The 18,169-nt window shown below is 46.2% G+C and overlaps 1 protein-coding gene across 1 annotated transcript; it reads right to left on the bottom strand.

Annotated features, from left to right (window-relative positions):
- Window positions 1–3,231: 3,231 nt before the first annotated feature.
- Window positions 3,232–9,902, bottom strand: LOC134984604 (gastrula zinc finger protein XlCGF17.1-like). The gene is made up of 2 exons (XM_063950148.1): window positions 9,884–9,902; window positions 3,232–4,103 (listed from the first exon to the last, which is right to left on the bottom strand). The coding sequence occupies exons 1-2, from the start codon at window positions 9,900–9,902 to the stop codon at window positions 3,232–3,234; spliced, it is 891 nt and encodes a 296-aa protein (XP_063806218.1).
- Between the last annotated feature and the right edge of the window lie 8,267 nt (window positions 9,903–18,169).

Genomic DNA, 18,169 nt, shown 5'->3' with positions numbered 1-18,169 from the left:
TAGAAAATCTGTGGAGGGAGTTGAAAGTCCGTGTTGCCCGGCAACAGCCCCAAAACATGACAGATCTAGAGAAGATCTGCTACAGTGTGTGCAAACCTGGTCAAGAGCTACAGGAAATGTTTGACCTCTGTAATTGCCAACCGAGGTTATATTACAAAGTATTGAGTTCAACTTTTTGATTGTCCAAATATTTATTTTCCGCAATATACAAATAAATTGTTTAATAATCATACAATGTGATTTCCAGATTCTGTCTCTCACAGTTGAAGTGTACCAATGATGGAAATTACAGACCTCGCTCATCTTTTTAAGTGGGTCAACTTGCACAATCGGTGGCTGTCCAAATAATTTTTTGCCCCACTGTATGTTCAAGATTATTCCATACACAAGATTATAATGCGGTACTCCTTATGAAAGTGAATGATCTTTTTTTAGTAGATTAGAGGTGGCGTACCTCAATTACACAATATAATGTGCTATAACCCTTATAATGGTTTCTTTATATCTTAACCCCACAAATAAGATATGCAGGTAATCTTAGGAACAGCATACCTCACTTACATAGTGAGGAACAGTATAACACACATCAAGGTATCGTTATAAGTTACGTCTCAAGCGTACCATTACTCACAATGAATACGGCATAACTCCACATATAAAGGTCTCTTTGCGTCAAATAGACTTGTACAGTGATGCAATAAAGGTACAATTTATTTCACAAATGGTTTAAAATGGTTGAAAAAATAAACATACAAGCCGTAGGGGGGAAGGGGGGCTGTGCGAGATCCCAGCAAGGAAGAATATAGGATTTTGTTGAGCTGAGGTACGGTAACAAAGCTCCAAATCCCAAATATATAGAAATAAAATAGGTTTTACCTTACATGAGAGACACACATCCACCTCACCTGTGCAAAGACCTCCTTTGGGCAACGCGTTTCGAGTCTGAAATTACTTTTTCAAGGCATGCCTTGAGTCACACCAGACTCGAAATGCATACAGAAAGAGTCCCTCCCCGTAATGTCATCCCACTATTCAAATGAGCTGTCAAAATCGGACATAGCCAAAATCACAAGTACATAGTCACTATTGGTGGTTCTGGGCTCTGGCTACTTCAAGGGAAATCCCAGTCACAATGGCAGCGTGTGTACCCACCTTTACACACCAGACGGGATATTTATACACAGTAATACTGATATTATGTGGACACAAAAGTAACAATACAAGTGATACATTAACAGGAAATTGTTTCTGTCACCATAGCAACAATTATCTGAAAATAAGATAATACAAAGACAAATAGAAAAACTCAACGGAAATCTTTTGTTTTTAAACAACTTTATTTAATATCTTTAATCGAGATTTTTATCTATATTTTAAACTTAAAATATACTTTACTCTGCACATGGATAAAATATCCTTTAAAGCACAGAAACAATTCAAGTTACGTGTTAGTATTGCAGGTAAGTAAAATATATACATATCATTCAGACCCAGCCGCAATAGTGGCCCGCAGCAGTTTTCTGGTGTTGTAAAAATATGCATGCGCAGCGGCCACGCAGACACACACATTGCGGTTGCATCCCTGAGGGGTGAACGCGGGAGGGTCGGAATCATTTTCCGGGGGCTGCGTGATGTCACATCTGCGATCATCTCTGATTAACCCCCTATAAGCTTCCAGAGTGCATCTCATATCTCATCTTTTCCAAGTTACTACAAATGATATGAGATCGGTAGCAGCACTACTTTCAGGATTATTACACAGAACACACATAAAGGCTGACACAGCAAATAACAGTAACACATACAAGGGATTAATTAGAAATAAGGAAGCATAATCATCATTAAGTCTAATTATCAACTGGTTCTGTGTGGGACCCATACACAACTTTACTGCCTCCAGTAGCCCCTGGTACTGTACTGTGGCCATCCGCCCTGTCTCCCCCACTACCACCAGCCCTGTCTCCCCTCAACCTGTCTTTACACCACTACTGCCAACCTCCCTGTCTCCCCCTACTGCTCACCACCCTGTGCCCCCCCCCTCTTCCACCTCAGCACTGCTTGGGGACAATATTACCCATAGACAGTGCCTCTGGCAGCCCCCGCTACAGCACTAGTGCCACCACCATGTCTCCCCCCCTTCCATCTCAGAAATGCTTGGGGATTCTTGGTACTGCTGGTAACAGTCCTTCATCTGCAGATGGAAGTAACCGGGCAGTAAAGAGGCAGAAGCTGCTTCTGGTACCTTTGACCCTGGTCATGTAGGGCTGGGAGAGTGAGATTATATAATAGAGTCACCATCTTACAGGCAGCCGGTGGAGGGAGCAGAGAATGGGTGTTATGTGGCAGGAACAGGCTGGTTAGGTAACAGCCTGGCTGCTGCATTCTGTACAAGCTACAAGCGGTGCAATTCTTGTGCTGGGAGACCCAGGTAGAGGACATTGCAGTAGTCTATGTGTGATGATACAAGTGCATGTATGACTGTAGGTAGATCTTCTGAGGGAAATAAGTGCTGGAGTCTGGCTATGTTCCTCATATGAGGATCCAAATGTGGCAGATACCTGATGTCTAAGTGTCATTCCACCATCCAGGACACCAAGATTCTGCACATGATTAGCATTTTGTAACTCTGAACCCCCAAGCGTATGTCTGGTTGGTAACAAAGCTGAGCTGTAGACCTGCCCTTTGTTGGTGAGCTTCTATCATAAGAATCTGTTTCACCAGGACTGAGTCACAGCCAACTGGCATCACCCACACCTGGAGCTCAGCTAGACAACCATTTAGGATTGTACTGGGTTCTCAGTACCTGGAGCAAAAGATAGGTCATCTGCATAGCAGTGGTAGATGAGGGCATGACATCTGATTATTTCACACTGCGGTAGCATGTATATTGCAAAAAGCATAGGAGAACCTTGAACAATGACGCATGGCAATAAGTATAATCCAGAAGATGGTTTCTCACCTGAGTGATGTCTATTGTGCTGATTTATTTTTAGAGTATGGAAATGGCCTCTCACCTGTGACTTCGCTGAAGTGTAACAAGTTGTGATTTCTATGTAAAACATTTCACACACAAGAAAATGGCCTCTCACTTGTGTGACTTCTCTCATGTTTCATAAGATCTTATTTGTATGCAAAACATTTCCCACACTCAGAACATGGAAATGGCTTCTCCCCTGTCTGACTTCTCCATGTGTAAAATGATCTAATTTCTGTGTAAAACATTTCCCACACTCAGAACATGGAAATGGCTTCTCGCCTGTGACTTCGCTGATGTGTAACAAGTTGTGATTTCCAGGTAAAACATTTCCCACACTCATAGCAAGAAAATGGCTTCTCGCCTGTGTGACTTCTCTCATGTTTAATAAGATGTGATTTCTGGATAAAACATTTCCCACACTCAGTACATGGAAATGGCTTCTCACCTGTATGACTTCTCTGATGTTTAACAAGATGTGGTTTCTGTGCAAAACATTTCCCACACTCAGAACATGGAAATGGCTTCTCACCTGTGTGACTTCGCTGATGTATAATAAGATTTTGTTTGTGTGCAAAACATTTCCCACACTCAGAACATGGAAATGGCTTCTCACCTGTGTGATATCTCTGATGTTTAATAAGTTCTGATTTGTGTGCAAAAGATTTCCCACACTCAGAACATGGAAATGGCTTCTCACTTGTGTGATTTCTCTGATGTCTAATAAGAACTGATTTGTATGCAAAACATTTCCCACACTCAGAACATGGAAATGGCTTCTCACCTGTGTGACTTCTCTGATGTGCAACAAGATCTGATTTTTGTGCAAAACATTTCCCACACTCAGAACATGGAAATGGCTTCTCACCTGTGTGACTTCTGTGATGTCTAATATTATCTGATTTGTGTGCAAAACATTTCCCACACTCAGAACATGGAAATGGCTTCTCACCTATGTGATATCTCTGATGTTTAATAAGATTTGATTTGTATGTAAAACATTTCCCACACTCAGAACATAGAAATGGCCTCTCACTTGGCATACTTGTCTGTGGGGTAATAGGCTTTGTGTTCTGTGTAAAACATTTGGCATCTATAGCACATGGAAATTCTGTATCTACTCTCAGAGCTGTAACAGATGCACCAATATCAGAGTGATCAGGAGAATATTTTGCAGGATCAGGGGGACCAGCTGATAGAGCTGGATGTATAATTGGGGTAATGGGGTTATCTCCTGGAGAATCCGGTCTACTGTCATTATCTTTTATTTCACAATCCGGGGATAACATTAGATGTCCTTCTGAGATATTCCTGCTTGTGTGTCCATCTGCTGGAAATAAAACACATTATGGAAATGTGACTTTTCTGTAACAATATTAATCTTGCAAAGAATAGGAGACAACTCTCTGGGACAATTAATTGTAAATGTGTGTGTATAATAAAACTTTTAGTGAAGGCTTTATAATATTGTGTCTCAGACTATCATTGTGTCCACCCTCCTGAGAACACTCACAATAACAAATGTAATATTATAATAAGACTTATATATATCTCTCTCTTGTACTGGTAACTAACCATGAAGTATAAATGGAGATGTAGTCACTCGCCAAGTCCTATGTCAGCACCAATGTAAAACAATGGATGGGGAACATATCGTATGAATTGGAGATTCTAGATGAACAATAACATCAGTCATATGAGCTGATGGATCAGAGAAATGTCTCCTAACGTTACTCCTGGAAGCATTGGTAAGGTAGCATTCCTTTATGTGTGTGCTCATACGCTGGTAAGCCTGTACATGTGTTACTCACCCTTATATAAGGTACATTGCTACAGCAGAGTAGGTGTGGAACAAGGTACTTTACATGCAATACACCATATGATACCCTGTAATCATCATCTGCTAGGCTATAATCTACTTTCTCTTACGTCCTAGAGGATGCTGGGGTCCATTTAGTACCATGGGGTATAGACGGGTCCTTTGGGAGCCACTGGCACTTTAAGAGTGTGGGCTGGCCTCTCCCTCTATGCCCCTCTTATCAGACTCCGTTTAGAAAATGTGCCCAGAGGAGTCAGTCACAGCTAGGGGAGCTCCTAGGAGGTTTCCTAGTTTTTTTTATTTTCTAGAGTTAGTTAGGTTACAGGAAGGCTGCTGGCAACAGCCTCCATGCTTCATGGGACTTGGGGGTGGGGGGGTCGGGAATAGGAACCAACTTCCTGAAGCGTCAATGGTTCTCTACTCCGCTGACAGGAAACTGAATCATTGACTCATAGGAACTAGGACACTGACTGGGAGCACTGCCCTCCCTATTAAGGTTAGTCAGCACCGGGCTTTTATCATAACTACCTACAGGGGCACTGTATGGCTGGCTCCTTATACTCTGTGACTCTCTGAAGGTACTCTGGGGGAAACTGTGTCTGACATTTTCCTGTGTGTGTGTGTGTGTGTGTGTGAGAGTGTGTATATCCACATTACTATGTCTAAGGACTCTGTCTCCTATGCTGCAGAGTGTGTATCTTCTCCTGAGGAGTCTATTCCATGTACTCAGGACTGCAATGTGCTGTCTCAGCCTTCTGAATCCGAACCCCCATGGGTGGATTCTTTAAGGGGAATGATATCCCAGATTTAAACATGGATGTCACATAATAAGAGACGCAGTTTTTGAGACAATCTGTGGAGTGTTTGAAATATTCAGCTCCCACTACTTCATTTAAAACCCCATCTACATACCCCAAAAAAAGTACACTTGCCCAGATAATGCAAGCTGACACTGATACCGACTCTGATACAGGGGACGGTGATGGGGATATGCATCCATTGCTAAAGGGGTGCAGCTAATGATTGAAGCCATTAGGGATGTTTTGCATATTTCTGAGAAGGTCCACGTAGAGGAATCTTATATTACAGTAAATAAGAAATCCTCACTTACCTTCCCTGCTTCTAAGGAGTAAAACTCCTTGTTTGAAAATCCTGGGAAAACCCAGAGAAAAAATTCCAGATCCCTAAAAATTCTCATTGCTTTCCCTTTCCCTGAAGAGAATAGAAAAGTGGGAAACCCCACCTATTGTAGATGATTCTGTATCTAGGCTGTTTACAAAGGTGGTTTTACCTGTCCCTGGTTCAACCGCCTTAAAGGAGCTGGCTGACCGCAAGATTGAGACTACGTTCAAATCACTATACACTGCTACAGGTATGGCTTTAAGGCCCACTACTGCTTGTTCGTGGATTTATAAAGCCATAGTAAAGTGGTCAGGCACCCCTACTAGAGGACTTAGATACTATGGATAGGAGTGACACTGACTTGTTTTTACGTCACATACAGGATTCTGCAGGCTTCATGGTGGAGGCCATAAAGGACATTGGCCTGCTACTTCCATGGCTGTCTCGGCACGCAGAGGACTCTGGCTACGCCAATGGACTGCGGATGCAGAATCCAAGAAAAGTGTGGAGAACCTGCCATTCACAGGTCAGGCACTATTTGGGGACGCATTGGATGCATGGATTTCCACGGCGACTGCGGGTAAGTCGACATTTCTTCCCTCCGCAGCAGCCCCAGCTAGGAAATCTTATCCTACACTGCAGTCCTTTTGGACTGCAAAATTAAAAAAAATCCAAACCCCCTCACACCTTCTTTAGAGGTGGTCAGGGAAGATCCCAAAAACCTGCACCAACAGGTTCCTAGGAACAGAAACCAGGTTCTGCTTCCTCCAAATATTCAGCATGACGATGGACCTCTCAGCCTGGACATCAGGCAGGTGGGAGCGAGACTAAAAGATTTCAGTCACGTCTGGGCGTCATCATGCCTAGACCCCTGGGTGAAGGATATTGTTAACCAGGGGTACAGACTGGAGTTTCAGGAACTCCCACCTCACAGATTCTTCAAATCAGGCTTACCAGCTTCACTGACAGAAAGTGCTATTCTACAGGAAGCCATTCAAAAACTGGCACAAACAAATGTCATTGTTCCAGTTCCACCTCACCCAAAAACCAAGGGTTATTACTCAATCCTGTTTGTGGTTAAAAAAAAAACGGATGGTTCGGTAAGGCCTATATTGAACCTGAAGTCGTTGAACCCCTAACTTGAGGGTTTTCAAATTCAAGATGGAGTCTCTGAGAGCGGTGATCTCAGGTCTGGAGGAGGAGGAATTCCTAGTATCCCTGAATATCAAGGATGCGTACCTTCACATTCTGATCTGGCCGCCTCACCAGGCCTATCTACGGTTTGCACTGCAGGACTGTCACAACTAGTTCCAGACGTTGTCATTTGGCCTCTCCACAGCATCGAGGGTGTTCACCATGGTCATGGCAGAGATAATGCTCCTCCTACGCAAACAGAGAGTGAACATAATTCCATATCTGGATGACCTGCTGATAGAGGCATCTTCCAAGGAGAAGCTGTTGCAGAGTATTGCGCTCTCAACTCAACTACTCTGGGATCATGGGTGGATCCTGAACCTTCCAAAGTCACATTTGGAACAGACAAGGAGACTGCCCTTCCTGGGGATGATACTCGACACGGAAGTGCAGAGGTTATTTCTACCAGTGGAGAAAGCGTTGGTGATCCAATCAATGGTCCGGGATATCTTGAAACCTCCCCGGGTAACGGTTCATCAGTGCATTCACCTTCTGGGGAAGATGGTATCCTCCTACAAAGCTCTACAATACGGAATATTCCATGCACGGTTCTTCCAGCTGGATCTCCTGGACAAGTGGTCCTGATTACATCTTCACATGCACCAGCAGATATGCCTGTCGCCGAAATCCAGAATTTCAGTACTCTGGTGGCTGCAAACTTCTCACCTGCTCGAGGGCCGCAGGTTTGGGATTCAGAATTGAATTCCTCTAACCATGGATGCAAGTATCAAAGGTTGGGGAGTAGTCACCCAGGGGGAAAACTTCCAAGGAAAGTGGTCAGGCCAGGAATCTGTCCTTCCAATAAACATTCTGGAACAAAGGGCCATATACAATGGCCTTCTACATGCGGCTCATATTCTGCAATATCGAGCCATTCAGGTTTAGTCGGACAACGTCACAGCGGTGTCCTACATAACCAGGCAGGGTGGAATGAAGAGCAGGGCTGCAATGTCAGAGGTAACAAGAACCCTCCTCTGGTCAGAAAGACACTGTCAGGAATCTGCATTTTCCATCACATCACTGCTGTGGAACTACAGGTCCCTGCAGTTCAGTTCTGTCCCAGTCTTCAGTCTCCTGCAGCCCACAGCTCACCGTGCTCCACCTAACCAGTTCAGTTCTGTTCCAGTTCTGGTTTTCAGTCCTCTGCAGCCTGGAATGCTTCAGCTAACTCACAGCTGATCTGGACACCTAATCCAGCTAGTATCTCTGCCTGCAGTTTGTGTCCAATCACTGCTGGGCAGGAGGTATAACTTCCAGTTTGTGGCTCTCTCACATTGCCTTGGACAACACGTCACATCCCGTGAACAGGTGGCTCCTGTTTGCAATCCTCTGTCTTCAGAGATTTCCTTGTGTGTTAGACCTGTGGAACAACAGGTCCCAGCCGTTCCAGGTTCCAGCAGTTCCGGTGTTCCTGTGGAACTACAAGTTCCAGCAATCACTCCAGCTCTCCTGCTACATTCGGTGTGTCAAGTCTCCAGTGGTTCCCTGTGTTCCAGTCTCCAGTGGTTCCCTGTGTTCCAGCCTCCAGTGGTTCCCTGTGTTCCAGCCTCCAGTGGTTCCCTGTGTTCCAGCCTCCAGTGGTTCCCTGTGTTCCAGCCTCCAGTGGTTCCCTGTGTTCCAGTCTCCAGATCCCCTGTGTTCCTGGATATTCTCCTGTACCTGTTACTTCCGTGGAACTACAAGTACCAGCAATACCTTTCTGGCTTCACACCTTCTACATCTGCAGTGTGCTCCAGCCTACAGCAGTAGAGACTCCCTCTCCAGGTGCATTCCGTCATCTCACCTGTGATTCAGCCTGCATGCTGATTGTGCACTTCCAACAGCACAGTGAACATTACCATCCAGTCTCCTGCATTTCTACCAGGTTTGCTACCATCATTTCACCTCTGCTGGCTCCACGTTTTAATTACTCTGGTTCCATTTCTGCATTACAAACTCTGCCATAGACTTTCAGTTTCAAACCATACTATTCCATTGCCATTACCATTGCCGTTACCATTGTCATTTCCATTGCATTCGTTTGTTTACTTTCTGCTGCATTATTATCTGGACTTTTCTGTTATTAATAAATCTACATTGTGCACATGCGCAGAAACCCAGTACTGCCTCCTCACTTCATTCTTCCATCCTACCTCCACTGACCCACTAGCGCCCCCTCCGGGGACACAAACCAGACCGAACCTGACAGTTTGTCCAAGGCCCATGGACTCGGATGGTGGTCAGAATGTGGGGTCAGGGGCCTTACAAAATCTGGTCTCCCGTTTGGATGGTCAAGAGGCTGCGCAGCAGCAGATGTTCCAGTTCCTACAGGGAATGTCTATCCGTTTGGATACTTTGCAACAATCCCTTCCAAGTTCTGTTGTTTCTCCAGTTCCTGTTCAAGTCAAGCCTGCTCCAGTCATTTCAACTTTCCCTGCACAATCCGTTCCTGTGGATGGCTGTTGCTCAAGTCAGTCCTATGGCAGTCCCTTCACAGCGAATTCTCCTGAGAGAGCGACTTCCTCCTTTGAAAGCTTCAGGACTCCTCTGTCTTCTGCTGTAAACCCTGAACTTATAAACACTCTTTGTTATTTATTGGAACAACTTCAAAGTCTGCTATCAAGAATCATTCCAATCATACCAGAAATCCTAGGTGGTGCTTTAAATACAGTGAAGAGTCCTGCTCAATGTATTGAGACTAGTGCGACCTCCGTGTCAAGCTTTCTACAAACTCAAGTCTCTCCTCCTATGCAGAGAGAGGGCAGATGCCAGAGCTACCCACGCTCCAAACTCACGGAAGCTGAACGCCGCCATCGCAGGCAGCTTCACCTCTGCTTTTACTGTGGGAGTTCTAGTCATCTTATTAAGGACTGTTCCTTCCGCAACTCAAAAGTTGGTGACAGGTCCCAGCATCACAGTGTTTTCACCTGCAAACCTTCCAACGTATCCTCTACAGTTTCAAGTTCCTTTACCCCGGACAGGAGTGTCCAAAAAGTCTACGATTGGGGTCCTGTGACAAATAGACCCAATCCCAAGTTCAGAAATCAACAGAGACTATCTATGTTACCCATAACTAAAGTAGTTTCTGTGCCTACAGCCCGAGAAGGGGCATCTGTGCCTACAGCCCGAGAAGGGGCATCTGTGTCTACAGCCCGAGAAGGGGCATCTGTGCCTACAGCCCGAGAAGGGGCATCTGTGCCTACAGCCCGAGAAGGGGCATCTGTGCCTACAGCCCGAGAAGGGGCATCTGTGCCCACAGCCCGAGAAGGGGCGTCCGTGTCCACAGCCCGAGAAGGGGCGTCCGTGCCCACAGCCCGAGAAGGGGCGTCCGTGCCTACAGCCCGAGAAGGGGCGTCTGTGACTACAGCCCCAGGTGGGGTATCTGATGTTGTGACCCCAGTAGGGGTATCTGATGTTCAGGTTCCAGAAGTGGCATCCGGGCATGCAACTCAAAGAAGTGTGTCTGATCTATTAACCCCAGGAGGGGTCTTTGGAGTTTCAGCCTCAAGTGAGGAATCCAGGGCCAAGATCCCAGGAGGAATTCTTAAAGTCACAGATACAGACATGAACTTTTGTTTGCCAACTTCAGAGAGTGCTACCAGCTCAGTACCACTCCAAAAGGAATCATTAGAACATCCGGATTCTGTCTATACTGAATCAAGAGTCAATGGACCTGCCCCGGTTCCAGCCGTCGGTCCAAAGTCGCCACTGGTTCCAGCCAGCCTGAGTGGCTCCAATGATGGGCTACCTCCTTCGGTTCCAGCCGATTCCAGAATCCTCGGAGCAAATCCGGTCCTATCCGTCAGTCCGAGGACTCCACCGGTTCCTACCGCTTCAAGCTCTTCCGGACCCAATCCGGTCCCATCCGTCTGTCCGGATCAGCCTCCTCTGGTTCCAGCCAGCCCGAGTAGCTCTGTTTCCAATGCTGAGCTACCTCCTTCGGTTCCAGCCGATTCCAGCATCCTCGGATCAAATCCGGTCCTATCCGTCAGTCCGAGGACTCCGTCGGTTCCAGCCGATTCCAGTCTCTTTGTATCAAATCCGGTTCTATCCGTCAGTCCGAAGACTCCTGCGGTTCCAGCCGGTTCAAGCTTATCTGGACCCAATCCGGTCCCATCCGTCTGTCCAGATCAGCCTCCTTCAGTTCAAGTCAAGTCAAGTAGTCCTGTACAAATCCCGGATCCATCCATTTGTCTAAAGTTGCCATCGGTCCCTGCCGATTCCAGTTCCTCTGAACCCGGTGTGGTTCTCTCCGGTGTTTCAAGTAAACAACTCCTGTCGCTATGTCCAGAGTCTACAGTTCTTTCAGATATTGCAGTTGCCTCAATCCAGATGGAGGCTCTACGCATATCACCCCAAGATGAAGCTTCTAGCGTTCTGTCAACCTCAGCAGAGAATTCCCGTCAGTCAATCCAGGAGATGACGTCCTCTCTCCACCCTCGAGCATTTCAAGTTGATTCTACTCCTGCTTCTGAATGCTTATTCCAGTCCTCTACTCTCAAGTGTCCGACATGGTCTTCCGAGACTTCAACTGACATTCAGCCTTCCAAGTGTCCACCAGATACAAAAGCTCCAGTCTACTTTGATGGTGACTATGCTCAGTTTCGTGCAGTGGCGAGCCAATACCTCGCTTTTACTGAGTCTGAACCTTCAGTGACTATTTCTCCAGCCAATGCTATCAGATACTTCCTCCTGTTCTTCAAAGGTAGAGCACTAGACTGGGCGAATCCTCTCATTGAATCTAAAGATCCGCTACTGAGTGATCTTCCCGCTTTCTGCGAAGCCGTAAAACAGGAGTTTGCTCCAAAGTTTATGCATTCAGAGTCATTTGGGCATTCTGGCCAATTTGTCAACAGTTTGTCTACTGCTAAATCCTCTCCAACATCTCTGTCTGTGCAAGATCAGGATACATTAGACCAAGCTATTAAAGATTTCCAAGCTGTAAAGTCAAGACAAGGTTCTCAGACTTCAGATTTGAAAGTTGCATATACTTCCGTGCCTCCATCCTACAGCAACACTTCTGAAAGTATTGACTCCCCAGATTCAACATCTGCTCAGTCTTCTGATCAGTCTTCCAGTTCTCAGTTTTTCGACTCAACTCCTTCCAAACACGAACAGGTTCTGTTGAATCAACGTATCAGAGATTTCAAGAATTACAGGAATTGGAGAGCTCCAGAACCAGTTCAAAGTCTACCATCTGTTGACGTAAGTGTTGGCTATGCTGCCGTAAACCCTAGTCCTGGTGTCTCATATAGCTTCAAATTCACTGGTCCACAGATTGTCTCAGATTCTGTTGTTCCTAAACAAAAGGCTCCCATGACCACACTAGACCTGGACTCTGACTCTGAAAGTGAGTTTGTTGATGAAGACTCAAGTTACATTATGGGAGGTTCTATCCTTCCTAGCTATGCCTTTTCCCAGGAAGTAAATTCTGTCTCAAATGACCCTGAATGGTCTACTTGTTCTGACGAGGAAAATCTGTCTTCTGAAGATGAAAGTTGGGAAGACTTTTGAGGACCTCTGCTTTTGTGTTTTCCTAAGTTCTTTTTCAAGGTTCCTCCAAGTTCCAGCGTGGGTGTTCGGTGCCCACCCATAAAAGGGGGGGGTACTGTCAGGAATCTGCATTTTCCATCGCATCACTGCTGTGGAACTACAGGTCCCTGCAGTTCAGTTCTGTCCCAGTCTTCAGTCTCCTGCAGCCCACAGCTCACCGTGCTCCACCTAACCAGTTCAGTTCTGTTCCAGTTCTGGTTTTCAGTCCTCTGCAGCCTGGAATGCTTCAGCTAACTCACAGCTGATCTGGACACCTAATCCAGCTAGTATCTCTGCCTGCAGTTTGTGTCCAATCACTGCTGGGCAGGAGGTATAACTTCCAGTTTGTGGCTCTCTCACATTGCCTTGGACAACACGTCACATCCCGTGAACAGGTGGCTCCTGTTTGCAATCCTCTGTCTTCAGAGATTTCCTTGTGTGTTAGACCTGTGGAACAACAGGTCCCAGCCGTTCCAGGTTCCAGCAGTTCCGGTGTTCCTGTGGAACTACAAGTTCCAGCAATCACTCCAGCTCTCCTGCTACATTCGGTGTGTCAAGTCTCCAGTGGTTCCCTGTGTTCCAGTCTCCAGTGGTTCCCTGTGTTCCAGCCTCCAGTGGTTCCCTGTGTTCCAGCCTCCAGTGGTTCCCTGTGTTCCAGCCTCCAGTGGTTCCCTGTGTTCCAGTCTCCAGATCCCCTGTGTTCCTGGATATTCTCCTGTACCTGTTACTTCCGTGGAACTACAAGTACCAGCACCAGCAATACCTTTCTGGCTTCACACCTTCTACATCTGCAGTGTGCTCCAGCCTACAGCAGTAGAGACTCCCTCTCCAGGTGCATTCCGTCATCTCACCTGTGATTCAGCCTGCATGCTGATTGTGCACTTCCAACAGCACAGTGAACATTACCATCCAGTCTCCTGCATTTCTACCAGGTTTGCTACCATCATTTCACCTCTGCTGGCTCCACGTCTTAATTACTCTGGTTCCATTTCTGCATTACAAACTCTGCCATAGACTTTCAGTTTCAAACCATACTATTCCATTGCCATTACCATTGCCGTTACCATTGTCATTTCCAGTGCATTCGTTTGTTTACTTTCTGCTGCATTATTATCTGGACTTTTCTGTTATTAATAAATCTACATTGTGCACATGCGCAGAAACCCAGTACTGCCTCCTCACTTCATTCTTCCATCCTACCTCCACTGACCCACTAGCGCCCCCTCCGGGGACACAAACCAGACCGAACCTGACAGACACGTGCTGGCGCTGTCAGCGATCTTCATTCCGGGAGTGGACAACTGGGAAGCTACATACAGGAGAATGGGACCTCCACCCGGAGGTATTCACAGAGGTAACACACCGATGGGGTGTATCTCAGATAGACATGATGGCCTCTCGCCTCAACAAGAAGCTTCGGAGGTACTGTTCCAGGTCACGAGACCGACAGGCAGTGGCGGTAAACGCCCTTTTGACACCCCGGGTGTCTTACAGTCATTGTATGTGTCCCTCCCTCCACTTCCACTCATTCCAAGGATTCTCAAACTAATAAAAAGATCAAGAGTTCCGGCGATCCTCATTGCTCTGGCCTGGCCAAGGCGTGCTTGGTACGCAAATCTTCTGGCATTACTGCTGGAGGATCCGAGGCCTCTTCCTCTTCGCGAGGACCTTCTACTGCAGGGGCCGTTTGCCTATCAAGACTTACCGCGGCTACGTTTGACGACATGGAGGTTGAACGCCAGATCTTAGCTCGGAAGGGCATTCTGAAAAAGGTTATTCCTACTCTGATCCAAGCTAGGAAGGGGGTAACGTCTAAGCATTACCATCGGATTTGGAAAAAGTATGTGTCTTGGTGTGAATCCAAGAAGTTTCCTACAGTGGCGTTTCAACTGGGACATTTCCTCCTCTTTCTGCAAGCAGGTGTGGATGTTGGCCTACGCTTGGGCTCCATCAAGATCCAGATTTCGGTATTGTCTATTTCCTTCCAGAAACAATTGTCTGCTATCCCTGAGGTTCAGACTTTCTTGAAAGGAGTTCTGCACATCCAACCACCCTTTGTGCCTCCTATGGCACCTTAGGATCTTAATGTGGTGCTGCAGTTCCTGCAATCAGATTGTTTCAAACATTTACAGGAGGTGGATGTAAAGTTTCTTACTTGGAAGGTGGTCATGTTGTTGGCCTTGGCTTCTGCCAGAAGTTTGTCAGAATTGGGGGCATTGTCGCACAAGAGCCCCTACTTGATTTTCCATGAGGATAGAGCTGAGCTCAGAACGCGTCAGAAATTTCTCCCTAAGGTTGTTTCGGCTCTTCATATCAACCAACCTATTGTGGTGCCAGTGGCTACTGACACCTCAATTACCTCAAAGTCCTTGGATGTTGTGCGGGCTTTGAAAATCTATGTGAAGAGAACTACTCGTCACAGGAAGTCGGACGCACTATTTGTACTTTATCATCCCAACAAGATTGGGTGTCCTGCTTCTAAGCAGACAATTTCACGCTGGATCAGGCTTACTATCCAGCATACTTATTCCACGGCAGGATAGCCAATTTCAAAATCTGTTCAGGCCCACTCTACCCGTAAAGTGGATTCTAACTGGGCAGCTGCCTGGGGTGTCTCGGCTATTCAGTTTTGCTGAACAGCTACTTGGCCAGGGTCGAAAACGTTTGCTAAGTTTTACAAGTTCTATACTTTGGCCTCTGAGGACCTCAAGTTTGGTCAATCAGTTCTGCAATTACCTCAGCACTCTCCATCCTGTACTGGGAGCTTATGTACATCCCCATTGTACTAAATGGACCCTATTATCCTCTAGGACGCAAGAGAAAATAGCATTTTAATTACCTACCGGTAAATCCTTTTCTCGTAGTCCATAGAGGGTGCTGGGCACCCGCCCTGTGCTTCGTATTACTGCATTGTTACTTGGTTCAGTATTGTTGGTTTAGCCGTTGCTGAATTGTTCCAAGTTGGTTAGTATGGCTTTCCTTTTTGTTGTGTGTGAGCTGGTGTGAATCTCACCACTATCTGTGTATTTCCTTCTAGACTGAGTCTGGTAGGAGGGGCATAGAGGGAAACCAGCCCACACTATTAAACTCTTAAAGTGCCAGTGGCTCCCAAAGGACCTGTCTATACCCCATGGTACTAAATGGACCCCAGCATCCTCTACAGACTACGAGAAAAGGATTTACCGGTAGATAATTAAAATCCTATTATTACATCCCCATCATCAGTGTCTTACCTCTATTCACAATAGTAATAAGGATGATGGTGTGCACAGTAAGTATGATATAGAGAATGACATATCAGAATCTATACAGCTGCCGCCATACTTCTGCTTCTCATACGTGTGCTACTGGCAGCAGTGAACATCTGAGTGAGAGTGCAGGGAAGACAGCAGAGTCTGATGAGAAAGAGATTGGATCTGCCTTTGCAGGGATGTACCACACCTGTCACCCCTGTTAGTATATAAAATAATAAATAAGAGGGGCGTGGTCCATCCAGACGTGCTTTCTGGAGCTCTCCTCACTAAGTGGCTTCTTATCTACCCTACCTGATAGCTCTCAGCCGCTGCTGGGACCAAGACCCAAACTATTAAGTCCCCCACTCCTACTGCCCTAAAGCCGCTCGCTCCAATCACCACATACACTACACACACCTGACTTGAAGGTGCTTTTGGCTCAGGCGGGAGCACTTGCTCTCCAGGTAACACAGGTGCGCAGGTCCCGCTACTGCTGGGGACAGAACGGGCTGCCCACAGTCACCGGAGCCCGGCGGTGATCCTGGGAAGTGAGATGGCTGCCATTTTGGATCCTGGTGCCCAGCCATTGCATACTTGCCTTCTGCCTTCAATAAGGTTTAATATAAATAAGTGTCCTGACGGCTGCACCGGGGTCACTACACTAAATTGCAGCATTTGCCTGGAGAACTACCTTCTATTTATATGGTACCACTATCATCTACTTCCTCTCAGTCTACATGCAGAGCCCAGTATCAAGTATCGTCTGAGTACAGCGCATTACACTCTGATTACAACCTCACAGTATATTATTTTGTGGATTTATTCACTGAATATAGGCCCTCATTCCGAGTCGTTCGCTCGGTAAAAATCTTCGCATCGCAGCGATTTTCCGCTTAGTGCGCATGCGCAATGTTCGCACTGCGACAAGTAAATTTGCTATGCAGTTAGGAATTTTACTCACAGCTTTTTCATCGCTCTGGCGATCGTAATGTGATTGACAGGAAATGGGTGTTACTGGGTGGAAACAGGCCGTTTTATGGGCGTGTGGAAAAAAACGCTACCGCTTCCGGAAAAAACGCAGGAGTGGCCGGAGAAACGGGGAGTGTCTGGACGAACGCTGGGTGTGTTTGTGACGTCAAACCAGGAACGACAAGCACTGAAATGATCGCAGATGCCGAGTAAGTCTGAAGCTACTCTGAAACTGCGACGAGGTGTGTATTCGCAATATTGCGAATACTTCGTTCGCAATTTTAAGAAGCTAAGATTCACTCCCAGTATGCGTCGGCTTAGCGTGTGTAACTCTGCTAAAATCGCCTTGCGAGCGAACAACTTGGAATGACCCCCATAGTTTGCCATTTGTGTCTCTCTGTGCTGAGTACTTTACATCTGTGATCACGCTGACCTCTAGTGGAATTTCTCAGTCATTATTGTGTTATTTGAGTTGCATTACATCATGTTTACTTGAAATTTTAGCTCGGATACCCCCGTCACCCCGACTAAGAATGTCATTTTGAACTGAGTCATCTTGATGTAACCTTTTATTTATAGATCATTTGTATTTTTCTATCTCTGAGAGGTCAGTCTCTTTGTAGCCGGCTTACCATGCCTCCCAAAATTTTTCAAAGGTACCAAATCGGCCCCACTTGTCCATCTCTTTGGTACCTCGAATTCAGGTGGTCCTTCTGAGACCGCTACAACATCATCTGCTTCTTCTTGTCAGACGCACAGCCCAGCTGTAATGGCTGAAGACATCTTAAGACTCTCTAGATGGTCCTGTTACTCTACGCTCTATACATTCTATGTTATCTACATTTAAGGACTGAAATAACCTCAGAACTTAACTCTAATATTCAAGCTTTGAGGTCCAGTATCAGTGAGATTGGCACTCGTACAGACTAAGATGAAAGAGATTGTTGCGTCTCACAAAGATCTGATTTCAGCACATGACACCCTTCAGGAAGACCTGGTCTCTATTCGTGATAAAGTCACTGATTTAGAAGACTGCTCTCAGAGAAAAAATATCAGAATAATGGGGGTCATTCCGAGTTGTTCGCTCGTTATTTTTCTTTCGCAACGGAGCGATTAGTCGCTAATGCGCATGCGCAATGTCTGCAGTGCGACTGCGCCAAGTAAATTTGCTATGCAGTTAGGTATTTTACTCATGGTATTACAAGGTTTTTTCTTCGTTCTGGTGATCGCAATGTGATTGACAGGAAGTGGGTGTTTCTGGGCGGAAACTGGCCGTTTTATGGGTGTGTGTGAAAAAACGCTAAAGTTTCTGGAAAAAACGCGGGAGTGGCCGGAGAAACGGAGGAG

The sequence above is a fragment of the Pseudophryne corroboree genome, assembly GCF_028390025.1.
Source record: "Pseudophryne corroboree isolate aPseCor3 chromosome 3 unlocalized genomic scaffold, aPseCor3.hap2 SUPER_3_unloc_7, whole genome shotgun sequence".
NCBI lineage: Eukaryota > Metazoa > Chordata > Amphibia > Anura > Myobatrachidae > Pseudophryne > Pseudophryne corroboree.
This window is presented reverse-complemented; position numbering and strand designations above follow the sequence as displayed.